Raw genomic sequence first — 13,818 nt, 5'->3', positions numbered from 1 at the left:
AAATCAGGCATAAAATTTTAATTTTTTTTACCAAATATATATATCTTTAAATATTTATTTGACCAGATATTTTAAAAGTCTATCTTTAATTTTTTTTTCCAATTTTGACCAGATACAAAGAAATTATACAAAATACATGTTTAGACATAATTTTAAAAACTCAAATTTTCTCAAATTTCGAACGTGAGTGTAATCCTATTGTCAAGCCAACTCGGACTCAGGTGAAAAGTGTGTATAGTATGGTAAATTCACACCTCTTTTAAGATAACGTGGAATTTTCCTCCAATGAGTAAAAGCACGATCGTCAAATAAACACACACACACAGTGAATTGTGTATATATATAACACAATACACACGTCAATGTTTCTCTTTCACCTCACTCACTCTCTCTCTAAAATCTTTCAGTCTCTGCAAATTAAACCCTCTTTCGCTCTCTCTAATGGCAACTATATATCAATCACTCCGTCACTTCATTTTCTCTCTCTAGAATTCTTCATCTCTCTAGGGTTTCAACTTTCACTTTCCCTTCTTTCGCTATCTCTAACGAGAATTTTCCCTGTTGAACCAAAAAAAACTTTTCCTTTTCGTTCCTTTTTTATTTCGGGCGGTGTATAAGTTTTTTTTTGGTGTGTGTGTGTTAGAGTTAGGTGAACTCCGATATGGCGTCGTCCGCCGCGGCTTCAGGGAATGTTTGCTTCAACAGCAACTGCAAGGAATTTGTTGAAAAGACGAGGAAAGGTTGGCGTCGTCGCACCGGCGAGTTCGCTGAGCTATGTGATCGTTGCGGGTAAACTTTTTTTTTTTTCGCTCTATTCAAGTTATGAATTTTTGATTTTTGTTTTGTTCGACTCTTTCTAAAAGGCAAATCATTAATGAATTTGTGAGAATTTGTGAATGGAGATGAATGGTTATAGAGACTTCATATAACTGACTGGAATTGAGACCTGATTAGTTGTTTGTGAATGTGAAGGATAAAAAGTTTATATCTTTGGTTTTTAAGTATAGTAATTTATTACAAAGATTTATTATTTCTTGAGGTTTTTATTTGGTACTTTTGACCAATTTTTTCTCCTGGTTATCGAGAATGTTGAGTGAGCATGTGTGAGGTATTTTATCGTAACACTTAGTTTAGCTTATGTTACTTGTACTGCACTGCTTTAGGTTTACGGATGTTGACGAAAGAATATAACATTCTACTTCTGTTTGGGTTAATTGACCTAGGATATGTGTAACAATATCAGGATTTTATCCTTTTATTACATATAAACAGTTTAGATGGAATGTATCTACTGAAAAGGTGATATTTTATCTAGAATACCCCCATTATAAGTTGATTGATGCATTTTACACTCCAACAATCTATTTTTGACCTATTTTTTAACAAGTTAGTGAATTATTGAGTAATTGAATGAACATGCTTAAATGGAGATGAATGGTTATAGAGAGTTCATACAATTGACCCCAACTAGTTTGGAATTGAGGCTGCGTAGTATTTGACTATTTCTTATAGTATATGTGAAGAGTAAAAAATTATAACTTCGGTTTTTTTAATTACCAAGATTTAATATTTCTTGGGGTTTCTATTTGGAACCTTCTACCATTTTTTTCCATGGTTATCGAGAATGTAGAGTGAGTCTGTAAGTTATGCTTTAAGTATTTTGTCGTAACGTTTAATTTAGCTAATGTTACTTGGACTGCAGGTCTATAGTATCGTTATTATGTTTCATGTTATACAATTATGAGGATGCTGATGTATGAATATGACATTCTGCTTCTGTTTTGGTTGATGATGATCATTGACATTTTCATCATTTATTTTTATGTTTTTTTTCCTGGCAAAATATTGAACAAGAATTTTTGAAAATATGCGCAAGGATATATTGGAGTAAGTAGCAAACTAGAGATACAGAGACATTGAAAATTTTAAATTTAAGGGATAGAACACATGTATCTAGATAATATTTTCAATGTCTTCTTTACCTTTTCCGAAATATTTAGTTCTTTTGAGCCTATTTCCATTGACCCAAAATTTGGTGGTTACTAGAGCAATAGCAAGTTTCTTGGATAGTTTGACCTATGTTGCTTGAGTTCGGGTATGGATACAAGTGTCAAGATACAGACAATAAGTGTAAATTATGACAAATATAAGTATTTTTGACAATTTATTGAAGTTATTAAGCTAAATCTAGTATAATTAAATTATTTATAAAACGTGATATTTCATTCAACCAATTTGTTCTAGTACTTAAAAAAAGAAGACAAACCCATAATCAAACCAAATACCCAATCAATCTATACTTTTGGTCATGGGTGTAGTCAAAGCACCCAAGTTTGGCTGACCAAATTCACTGTGGATCCCCCCCACACCCAAATCGTGTTGGATCGATATGAATGGGACAAGGATTTTGAAAGGTTTGAGCAACATAAGTTATGGCCAAAGGAACAAAACATCATAAAAATCAAGAAGACTTGGATGTAATCACCAAACAACTCATGCACAAAAGGAATATTTTAGTATTTGTCTGGATTCATTTAACTTAGAGGAGTTGGAGAATACTTAATAAGTTCTCTAGGAAATCATATTACTATGTATTTAGTAGTACTCGACCTAGCTGTTAAGTGTTGAAGAAAACTCAACTGTTGAGAACCTGGCTGAATATCCTAATTGATTAATTTATGATGGAATTAGATCTTTTGATCAATGAAATCTATTGCACATTACCTTATGCAAGCGATAGTTCATTGAATATCTCGATATTTGATAGCTTTGATTGGAACTGATGTATATTAATATTTCATGCAGTTCTGCTTATGACGATGGCAAATTTTGTGACGCTTTTCACCTCAACTCTTCTGGATGGAGATCTTGTGAGTCTTGCGGAAAGGTGAGGAGCACATTTTCTTTTTCCTTGTTGCTGGTGTGAAGTTCCAATGTTGTTGGGACTTTTTTAACCTTTATATTAGACATGGTCATGCTACACTTTGTAGTTCATGCTTCTCCTGTTACAATAATTTCTCTGAATCTTGATAGGATTTGTTCTCTTCATGCAGCAAATCCACTGTGGATGCATTGTCTCTTTCCATACATTCGTTCTGTTGGATGCTGGAGGTATTGAGTGCATAGCCTGTGCTAGGAAAAGCTTTATTTTGGTAAGAAAAGATCCTTTCTTCCTTTGATCTTGTGGATGTGATGTTAGTTTTTTTTTTTTTTGAATAATATTTATATTAAATTTTACCAAGATGTGGCAACTTTTGGAGGTACGGTACAACAGACCCCTAGTTTGTCCCATTCAGCAAAACAGTGTTGGACCGTCTTGGCTGCGCTGTGTGTGGATTTAAAACTCGGCCAAATCAATCTAGAGGAAGTGCTATCTTCCGATAGTAGCAAGCACAAATCGTAAAAAGGAAAAACTATGACCCTGCTCACCTTCATCTGGTCTTATCTCAAAATTTTTTGATAAAAAAGAAATTTTCATAGATCAAATCTTAACTTAAAACTGAAGTTAGGATTTCAACCAACCTACAATAAAATTTAAACCACATTCGTGAAGCAGCGTTTACATCTTGAACCTTAACTTAAACCAAGGCTAGTATTTTTCATTTGTTAGGGTAAGTCCATTTGAAATCCCTATCTTATAGCACAACAATCCATCTTCAACTAGCACAAAACTTGACCCATCTCTGTTCTTGATTACCATTTAACTGTTGACTGTTATGTCAATGGTAAATTTGCATAAATCATCAGTTTGTATAATGAACCTCATCCTCTGTAATCTCCAAACATTCTTCTTGTCCAGCCCAGTCGAGGACTGGGCTGTGCTAAAGAACCATTGATCCAACATTAAGAATAGCTTCTCCTATGCGATGACTATCTTTCATATGCAGTCTTCATTTTTTAGATTTAATTCCATAGTTTTACAGCCAAATCAACAGTTGCATCTGTTGTTCTGTACAGAGATTGAATCTTCCAGCCAAACAAGTTTTGAGGGACTTCAATCTAATATTGATTCCACGTTTGACAACCTTTTGAAGAAAGTGATGCAATTTAAAAATCTCTTATCCAGACATATTAGTTTTACAGCCAAATCAACAGTTGCATCTGTTGTTCTCTACAGAGATTGAATCTTCCAGCCAAACAAGTTTTGAGGGACTTCAATCTAATATTGATTCCACGTTTGACAGCCTTTTGAAGAAAGTGATGCAATTTAAAAATCTCTTATCCAGACATAGGAAGTAAGCCTATGATACTGTCGAAATCATGAAAATTTTCAGTTTTTACTTTTTTATATTTATCTGAGTAAACCTCAAAAAAATATTTACCAGATAAACCTTTTCACAATTTTGATAGTATCGTTAGTTTAATTTCTGTCTCTGCTTAAGAGTTTTTTAACTGCATCACATTTTATCATTGAATAAAATTGTTTTTTGAATTTTGACTTCATATTCATATTTTGATCAGACACCAAATCCTGCCTGGCCACCACCTTCACTTTTCCTTCCTCTGCAGCCTGAAAGAATTAAAGACGTCAACAATTGGAATCCGATAGCTGGTTCTGGTCCTGTTCCATGGCGTCAAGCACCAAGTTTATTTAATGCTTCCACCAATCAAAATGAGTTGCAGCACAAGGCACCCTTTCCTGAAACCACAGTTAGCATCGACAGGCTTAGTCTTAGTGAGAGACCATTTGCCTTGTTGTCTGACAACAACAGGAAGGACTCCTGTGAAAAATTGATGAATGGAAAGCTGAAGATTGGTGTACCAGGAACACTTGAAAACGGATATGCTGGTACTGATATTTACTTGCCACATATAAAGAATTTTTCTACTGGAAATGTTCTTGATTTTATCATATCTTAGATGTTCTACTAGAGTTGATAATTACAGGTTTAGGCTGTTCTTAATATGGAGTAACCATTGTCTTACAGGTTTCAATCGTGAGGAGGCACATAAATCTTGTACAAGTTCTCCATGGCAATCATCTTATGCAAACAGTGATCTTTCTGCACCCAGCTTTTGTTTGACAGTAGGTTCTGCTTGCAAAAATGAACCAACTGTTCACAGTAAGGTCTCTGTTAGTGTGCAACAACAAAATACACTTTCGATTCCTTTGCCTTTGGGGAAGCAGCTTGGTGGTCATGCTACAGTGGATTCTGCTGGAGAGACGCAAGTGAGGAGTTCGAAGATCCGTGGAGATGGGAGAGGGAAAAATCAATTACTACCTCGTTACTGGCCTCGCATAACGGATCAAGAGCTACGACGTTTATCTGAAGAGTATCCTTTGTTTTAAAAGGACCTATTGAAATAATGGATATGTCAATAAATTCCTGTGGTTATTTATGCTTGGGTTTTACGAAGTAAAATTTGTTTGCATCTGAGGTGCTTCTTTGCTAAAATTACAAAGACATGTTTTATTTGCAATGTGGCTTGGTGCAACTCAGCTAATTGTTTACAACCTTGACAGTGTTCAAGTTCAAATTCTGTGATAACTCCTTTGTTTGAAAAGATGCTAAGTGCTAGTGATGCTGGCAGGATAGGACGGCTAGTATTGCCAAAGAAATGTGCTGAGGTGAGCTCCTTTGCTATATACATTTTTCTTTTCAGATCTCTAATGCCTTTAGGATAGTACAAATTCAAGAAAAAATTTGGTTGTTTGAAATGGTAGAACATTATTTACTTCAGAGGGTTTGGACATTTAAGAATTTTTTTGTATTAAATAGGGGTTAAAAATTACAAGTGTTTTATCAAATGACGTAGGACCCATTTGGAAAATCATTGCTGAATTTGAAGCATTGAGTATTTGAAGTTGAAACGGAAAAAAGGTATTTGGCAGTTTAAATTGTATTTTTGGACATGGATTTCACTAGGGAAAAAGTAAGTTTTGGTAGCAAAAAACAATTATTTCTCTTGAAATACATGGACCAGTTTTTCAACTTCAAATTCTTTATTTTAAGTTTAAGTTGAAATAATCAACAAAACTATAAAACAAACATTTATTTACTATATTTTTTTTCTTTTTTTTTGATAACCGAGAAATCTGTGACCTGCCCTTTAGACCAATCACAACCTTCTAAACTCAGTGGATAATGGGCCCGCCCCTCTACCCTTCTCCACTTAAATACCGGGCTTCGCTTTGCATGGTGTGGGGCTTGAACCTGCAACCTAAGCCACAAATCCTCCACCTTTTGCCACTCGAGCTAGGCCTTGGGGGCAAAAATATAAAAACAAACACTCAAACCAGTGAGCCATTCAATCATTTGTTTTATTTACAAATATTATTCAAATAATATATATGTCCAAATGCCTTAATGTTGCTTTCCTTTCGTAAGAAGGATGTGATAGTGAATACATCTAGTTAACTTGTGTGTCTCTATAACCTAGAAAGGGGAGTTGGAGGAAGGGGGGGGGGGGGGGGGGGGGGNGGGGGGGGGGGAAGAGAGGAAGGAAGAGTTGAAAAGCGAGCTACCTTCTTTGGCATTAGCTCAAGAAATTAGTTGGAGATAAAAATTGTGGGTGTTGTTGGCCAGCATAGCCCTTCATGCTGAGGAATACAAGTTACCGGTTTCAAAAAAATAAAAATCAGGGTTGTTATGGTTGGAAAAGGAGGACCTGAGTACAACTTTTTTTCACAGGGTAGTCATGACAAATAGAAAAATATATCACATTGATTAGGTAAAGGTAAATGGGGTAGTGCATGAAGGGAGGAAGAGCTGAAGGAGAAACTTTCAATGGGATTTTCTATGGAATGCCTTGAGTGGAGAAAGTAGAGAAGGATAGCGACACAATAGCTCTAAGCCTCTAACTTAAGCAAGCTGGGGAGAAAAAGTCTCACTCGATAAATTGGGACTTTAATGATCCCAATGTGCTGGGATGGGCTTGGATTTAAAGATTTTTAACTAGGCACAGTCAAAGAAGTATCATGTGGCTGGGCCTTCAGAAGACGGAAGTTAAGATGCAGACCATGGGATGTTACTCCACCTAGCACTTGTATGGAGAGAAATCAAAACATGAGAGCCTTTTATCTATACAGGAAGATTTTATACACTTGAGGGATAACATCTTATTCTTAATTTCTTTTGGTGTACCCATGAGGTCCCAGAAGGAATAGGAGCTAGGGTATTGTTTGTAGAGAACCAATATCTTTTCGTAAGGTTTCTACTTCTCGGTGTACTTGTAAGCAGGTGTTTTTCCTTATCCTTGCTTATAAAATCTTATTTCTTGATAAATTAAAATAAAACCTAGGAAGGGCTCCTGGGAACATGCCTTTGAAATAAGAGATACTTTTATCCACTTTGGGCTAGCGGTGGTATAAGATGTATTTGTGATTTATAAATCTAATAAAGTTCATTATTGTTGGTGAGGGTACCTAGATTTTGATATTCTCTCTTAATACCAATTCTCTGTTGGAGTTCTCGTGTCTCTGTTCATAAACTGGTCAAGTTAACAATTCACTAATCAAATTCGTTGGAGGATTATCTCATAATTGGATAATCTATGCTTATTTGCTCTCCTTTTAATTGAAAGGTACTTCATATGTTTTTTTTTTTTATATTCTAATCAAGTTTTACTGTGATGAAGGCCTATTTCCCACCAATTTCTAATCCAGAAGGGTTGCCTCTCAAGATGCAAGATCTGAAAGGGAAGGAATGGATGTTCCAGTTCAGGTTTTGGCCTAATAATAACAGTCGTATGTATGTGTTGGAAGGGGTGACTCCATGCATACAGTCTATGCAATTGCAAGCAGGTGACATAGGTAATTTCATCTGTTCCCTAGCTAGTTCTTTTTCCAGCTTATCTTCCTTAATGGATCTGGTGTGGAAGGTGATGGAAAATATTACCGTTAGAGAGAGATTTTGTCATTAGAGCATAGTGGCTTATTTGATATTTCGATTGTTTGGGTATCTAATTATTGAACTACCTTTCATGTCTTGTAATATCAGTAAGACATTGTCCGGAGCTCCTTGAATTTATATATTTTTCTTAATATTCTATAATGTGTTTAAGAGGCATCTTGCTGACTAGATGCAACTTTTTTTTTGTCAGTAACATTCAGTAGGATAGAACCAGAAGGAAAGTTGGTCATGGGTTGCAGAAAGGCTTCAAATATTCTTACCACAGATCAGGTTTGCCGATTTCCAAGTAGTAGCTTCTTTGCTCCCACTGGGTGTACTGCTTAATTTACAAGGCTATGGGATCATCTGGAAATAGAAGTTAAGAACTCTACGCTGAGAATAATATATATTGGCTTACAAGAAAAGCATGTCAAATTGGTATAACAAAACCATAGGAATTGTTTCTGTGGTTTCTTTCCGATTTCAACACTTTTTTGCTTCTCAATTAGTCATGGTGCTCATTAGGTATAAGCTTCTCACGTCTTTTGTGAAAAGCTGTTGAATTCAGGCTTTCTTTTTTCTTACTTGGCCTTCTATTAACAGGGAAGTGAAGCTAGCAGTAACGGTAATGGTGTTGCTACAAATGGGAATGCCAGTACTAAACATACCAAGTTCTCTGAAGAAGTTCTGGCAAATTCTACTAAAAAGGGCTTTTCATCAACCACTCATGTTGCTGCAACAAGTGCCAGGGATGAAACTAAAATGTCTGATGATTTGGTTAATGAATCATTAGGAACTAATCGTCCTATTCGTTGTAAGAGGAAGGGTAGCACAATGGGTTCGAAAAAGAAACGCCTGCGGATTGATAATGACAACTTGGTAGAGCTGAAGGTCACAGTGGTGCAAGCCCAAGGGTTGATGCGTCCACCTTCGAGTGGTGCTCCAACAGTAATTGTGATAGAAGGCTGTGAATTTGAAGAATACGAGGTACCATTCTCTTTAGCAGTTTATTGTCTACCAATTCTTGCTGATTTATAGATTTATTCTTGCAGTTGCTATGTGTTATTGCTTGTAACTAGAATAGATGATCAGTTTTCTTTATTATGCATTATTTATGGTGTAGTACCATGCTCTTTAGCAGTTTATTGTCTACCAATTCTTGCTGATTTATAGATTTATTCTTGCAGTTGCTATGTGTTATTGCTTATAACTAGAATAGATGATCAGTTTTCTTTATTATGCATTATTTATGGTGTACATTAGAGCACCCTTGATTTTTCAATTCAGAAGATGTGTAGCTGTCACTTTCCGCCAGAAATGTAAATCACATTTCATTAAAAGGTTCCTCCCCCCTACACTTCCCCTCCAAAAGAAGTAAATAGTGTACATACTGGAAAAGTAGGTATATCACATTAAGAATGGTGGAAGGGGCATTTTAGAGGGCACTTATTTTGACCCGCAAGGGTTGCTGAGTTGGTTGAGCAGGGAGCTCCCAAATGGGGGTCTCAGGTTTGAAACCCCCTGCATGCTTTCTCGTTTAAACTCATCACAGGGCTTTCCTAGTGCAGTACCACACAGGCTATTACGCTGGAACCTGGTTTACCCTGTGCCCACTGAAGGGTAGCAACTGTGGGTTCCCTTGTCATAAAAAGAGGGCACTTATTGGTTTGTATCCTCACAGGGGTGATACTGACAGCTGAGAACTTGATAAAGAGGAGTTACATATGTTGGATCATGCTTTGTGTGTAAATGCTTGAGCGAAGACGTGGATCGCCTCCTGCTGCATTTCCAGGTGCAACACAATTGTTGTGGCTAGTATAATGGACAATGCCGGATCTGTGAAGGATGTACTGCATGTCTGAGCCTTTAGAAGAGGGAACAGAAGACACCATGCATGGGATATTGCATCCTTAGCCCCTTGTAGGGCCCTATGGAAGCAGAGAAATCGAGGACCTTTTGTGGGGTTGGAAAATGACTTTGTACATTTGAGGAATAACCTTTTGTTCTTAGTTTACTCTTTCTTTATCAGGTTGTTCTCAGTTAACTTTAGTACACCCATCTGGTCTTTGTTTCTATAGAAGATTGTTTGTCTTTTGGAACTATATTTCTATTGTTTGTGGTGTACTGCAAGATGTGGGAATAAAAACTAAAAAGGAACAAAACGCATGCCTTATGGCACCAATTGGATGGGATCTCCAATGAGGACATGCTTCTTACTAAGCAATGAGTTCCATTTCCAAATAAAGATTCCTTCTTTTTCTTTAGTTGAAGTTGTAATTAAGGAATATTCTTCAAACTTGTTTTACTCTCTAAATTTTCTCGAGAGATTATTGTTGGCAAATTCTTTTCTCAGTGGTTGTAAATAACTCAGCAACTCTTTTGTAGCCGATATCCGAAACATGGGAATTGTGTCCAATCTTCTTTCAGGACTTGTCAGTTAGTGTTGGTAGTCCTTGTAATATTTTTTACTGATATTACTCCGTCCTATTTATCCTCGGCTTATTCCACTTTAGCAGGAAGATGCGCCAATTATTGGAAGGCCCACAATCCCTCATATGGATCAGTTAGGGTAAACTATTATACTCTTGACTATTAGCAGCTAGCTCTATATGGTATGTGTTAAATTGCATTGAATATGAATTGCTGATGCTTTATTCATTGAATCAGTGAAAAAATACAGTGGGTACAATGTGAGGACTGTTTCAAGTGGCGAAAAGTTCCTGACAATGTTGATCTTCCATCTAGATGGACTTGTTCAGACAACTCACGCGACCCCGAGAGGTATGATGGAAATTCTTTAACCTACCTATAAGATGCACTTAAAATGTCAATAGAATACATGAAGGAACGCGCCACATGCTCTTGTTAGTGTAAGCGCTGAAGTGGATTGCATTAAGCAATCTGGACAAGCCAAAACCTCTTTAACTCCAATAATCAAGCTTGTCAGTAGAAGAAAAGGTGATGTACTGGTGAATTACTCCTCATGAAATGTGCTTCAAAGGTAGGAGTAAGGTCTGCGACATTCTACTCTCCCCAGACCTACTTTTGTGGGATTACACTGGATATGTAATTGTTGTTGTTGAAATGCGCTTCTGATATTAGATATTGAAAATCATTTTAAAAGTTGTCCTGCTGACACAAATTTATCCTTTTTCTTTCCGAAGGCTAACTGAACCTTGCTATTTGGAATTGGCAATAAGATGAGGTTTTCTATGATTGGTTTCTCCCCTTTTCTTTTAGCAGTTTGTCCCTATAATCAACTCTGTAGCATTCTTCTTCTCTCTCCAATTTTCTGTTCTTTCAGAAAGTTGACTTTGAACCACCTTCATCATGGGCTCTTGGCACCTGTGCCTGCATTATATGAGTTTTTATCATTAGAAAAGAAAAAAACTTCGTCAGTTTCCATTTTCTACGATTCTCGTTTTCTTTAAGTTACATCTGGCTGTCTGTTGCTTTTAACATAAATATCAACTAATGTCTGTTCATTTCCGTCCTGATAAAATAAAATTAAGTTCGTTTCCAAAATAGTATTGACAATTCCTGAATGATCTTAATCATAGATAGAAATACACAAAGTTAACAATTTCAAAAAAAGAAAGTATTGGCAATTCCTGAAATTCATTCTAGTATTCAATTGCAGTTGAGTATTTGGGTTATGATCTTTCTCCTTTTTAGGTCTATGTGCTCGGCAGTTCAAGAATTAACAGCAGATCATCTGAGGGACCTACTACCTCATATTAATAAAGGTACAAGAGCTTGCTCCTGTAGGTCATAAATTTCTACACTATTGAACCAGTGCTTTTTGTGTTTGCCTCATCTTGACAATGAATTGCAAGTCCTTCAGGTTTACTGAAGTTACATGATTCTTTTGCAGCTTCCAAGAAAAGGAAGGCTTCTAAACAGGAAATGGACTTGGTTGAAACTCTGGATGGGCTTGATGCACTTGCTCATCTCGCTATCCTAGAAGAGGGAGAGACCCTTCCAGCATCACCACAGGCCACAACTAAGCATCCACGTCATAGACCTGGGTGTACATGCATTGTCTGCATCCAGCCCCCTAGTGGAAAAGGTCCTAAGCATAAGCAATCATGTGATTGTAACGTCTGTAAATCAGTAAAGCGTCGTTTCAAAACATTGATGTTGAAGCGTGAAAAAAAGTTATCAGAGAAAGAAGCAGAAGCTACTTGTCAAAAGCTGCAGCCGCAATCAGCTGGGCAATTGCTTGATGCTGATGACATTCAAGAATCTATTGATGATGCAGCGCATTTAAGCCCTCAGCATGGAGAGCTGAACAATGAAGGTTCAGTTGATCCCAATTACCTTAATGAGAAGAAATCTTCTGTTGATGATCCCAATTACCTTAATGAGAAGAAATCTTCCGTTGATGATCCCAACTCCCTGAATGAGAAGGAGTCTTCTGTTGATGATCCCAACTGCCCGAATGAGAAGAAATCTTCTGTTGATGATCCCAACTGCCTGACTGAGAAGAAATCTTCTGTTGATGATCCCAACTACGTGGATGAGAGGAAATCTTCTGTTGATGATCCCAACTACGTGGATGAGGGGAAATCTTCTGTTGATGATCCCAATTACCTTAATGATAAGAAATCTTCTGCTTCACCATTTAAAGGTGAATTTGACCTGAATGCTAAGCCAGATAGGGACGACGAGCTTTCACCAGGCTCTGATTCTGGTAGCATGATACGCACAATCAAATGTGCTGCAGAGCAATATGTCAGGCACTGTGAGAATGGAAGTTCCGTGGGTAACCAAATAAATGGAGATGGCGCTGGGGAGACAAATCCGAGTAATTGTGTTATTGTTAGTGGTAGTCAACAAACTGATGTAGATCATCATAATAGGTCTTTACCCATAAGCACTGCTGCATCTTTGGCACCTAATGACCAGTAAGATGCTCCTACATGAGGCACCTAAATTAGCTGTGCTATATAAAAAACCAGAGGTACTCCGCAGTGTTAGGGAATTTGTATATGTTGGCTTTGCTGGCGTCATGCATTGTACATAGAAAAACGTAGCAAGTAGCAACTGATGTAATCTTTCCGCTATGCACAGGTTACATTTTGCAATGGCCGCGAGGTGCCTTGCATATTTATTATAAATGGCTGGAAAGGTTGTGGAGTTCAATCTTTGTGTGAAAATGCTCGTTTCTTTTTTATGTTTTGGTGTGTCTGAAACTCTCACAAGTTCTGGGAGAGTAAGGGGATTTGAATCTTGGAACAAGCTTGAAGAAGTTGCCTAGTGCTAACTAGCCACAAATTCTTTTGGTTGCCCTTGTCACAGAAAGAATAGTATTGTGTTGTAGGCTTGTTAGACCTCATTTGGGATTCAAAGCTTGTAAGAAGGCGGAGAAGTATTGTCCAAGCCTTATAAGAAGCTAGAATTCTCTTCTCGTACCATATGAAACCGTCTTCATCAATATAATATTTCAAAAATAAAAATACTCCAGTCAGTTGCCATCACCGTCTTCATCATAGTTGCATGTTCGATCCCTATAATACACTACAGGCACAAAATTAGTAGGTAAACCAATTGAGCTTACAACTTGTGTGTGTCTAATCATGTGATTTTACCTCAAAATATAATTATGACAAGTGAGGATAAACACATCAAATTCTTTCTTTCTATTTTCTTACATATATATATGTGTGATGTAACGTGAGATTGGCTTTATATCCATATTCTTTTTAGCTGTGCCGGAAAATTTGACTCAAAAGATTTTAGAGAATATGCAAGTTGGAAAATCTAAGGTTAATCCAAATCCACCGACAATTCCATTTTGTGAACTCCCAAACAATTATGTTAGTTGTAAGTTGTCATCCGTTTTGGTCCCCCTTCTCTTGTCACTGAAATAAATGTGACCCACCCCATATCCCTCTGAAAAATAAAAAACCAAATAAAGAAAGAAAAAATTGAAGATGATGTCTGGTATCCATATTAAAGCCCGACTAAATCAAATTCGTCAAAA

The 13,818-nt window shown here is 36.8% G+C and overlaps 1 protein-coding gene across 3 annotated transcripts; it reads left to right on the top strand.

Moving 5' to 3' along the window:
- Window positions 1-376: 376 nt before the first annotated feature.
- LOC125849266 (B3 domain-containing protein Os07g0563300) lies at window positions 377-12,990 on the top strand. 3 transcript variants are annotated; one of them, XM_049529319.1, is made up of 13 exons: window positions 377-789; window positions 2,806-2,887; window positions 3,054-3,152; window positions 4,510-4,789; window positions 4,929-5,274; window positions 5,473-5,569; window positions 7,579-7,753; window positions 8,044-8,123; window positions 8,436-8,819; window positions 10,346-10,401; window positions 10,500-10,613; window positions 11,508-11,578; window positions 11,707-12,990. In XM_049529319.1, the coding sequence occupies exons 1-13, from the start codon at window positions 662-664 to the stop codon at window positions 12,741-12,743; spliced, it is 2,949 nt and encodes a 982-aa protein (XP_049385276.1). In that variant the 5' UTR covers window positions 377-661; the 3' UTR covers window positions 12,744-12,990. The 3 variants fall into 3 exon arrangements, with proteins under 3 accessions (XP_049385276.1, XP_049385275.1, XP_049385273.1); XM_049529318.1 differs by having other exon boundaries at window positions 4,462-4,789; window positions 10,349-10,401; XM_049529316.1 differs by having other exon boundaries at window positions 4,462-4,789.
- The last annotated feature ends 828 nt before the right edge of the window (window positions 12,991-13,818 follow it).

The sequence above is a fragment of the Solanum stenotomum genome, chromosome 12, assembly GCF_019186545.1.
Source record: "Solanum stenotomum isolate F172 chromosome 12, ASM1918654v1, whole genome shotgun sequence".
In the NCBI taxonomy this organism is placed as follows: Eukaryota; Viridiplantae; Streptophyta; class Magnoliopsida; order Solanales; family Solanaceae; genus Solanum; species Solanum stenotomum.
This window is presented reverse-complemented; position numbering and strand designations above follow the sequence as displayed.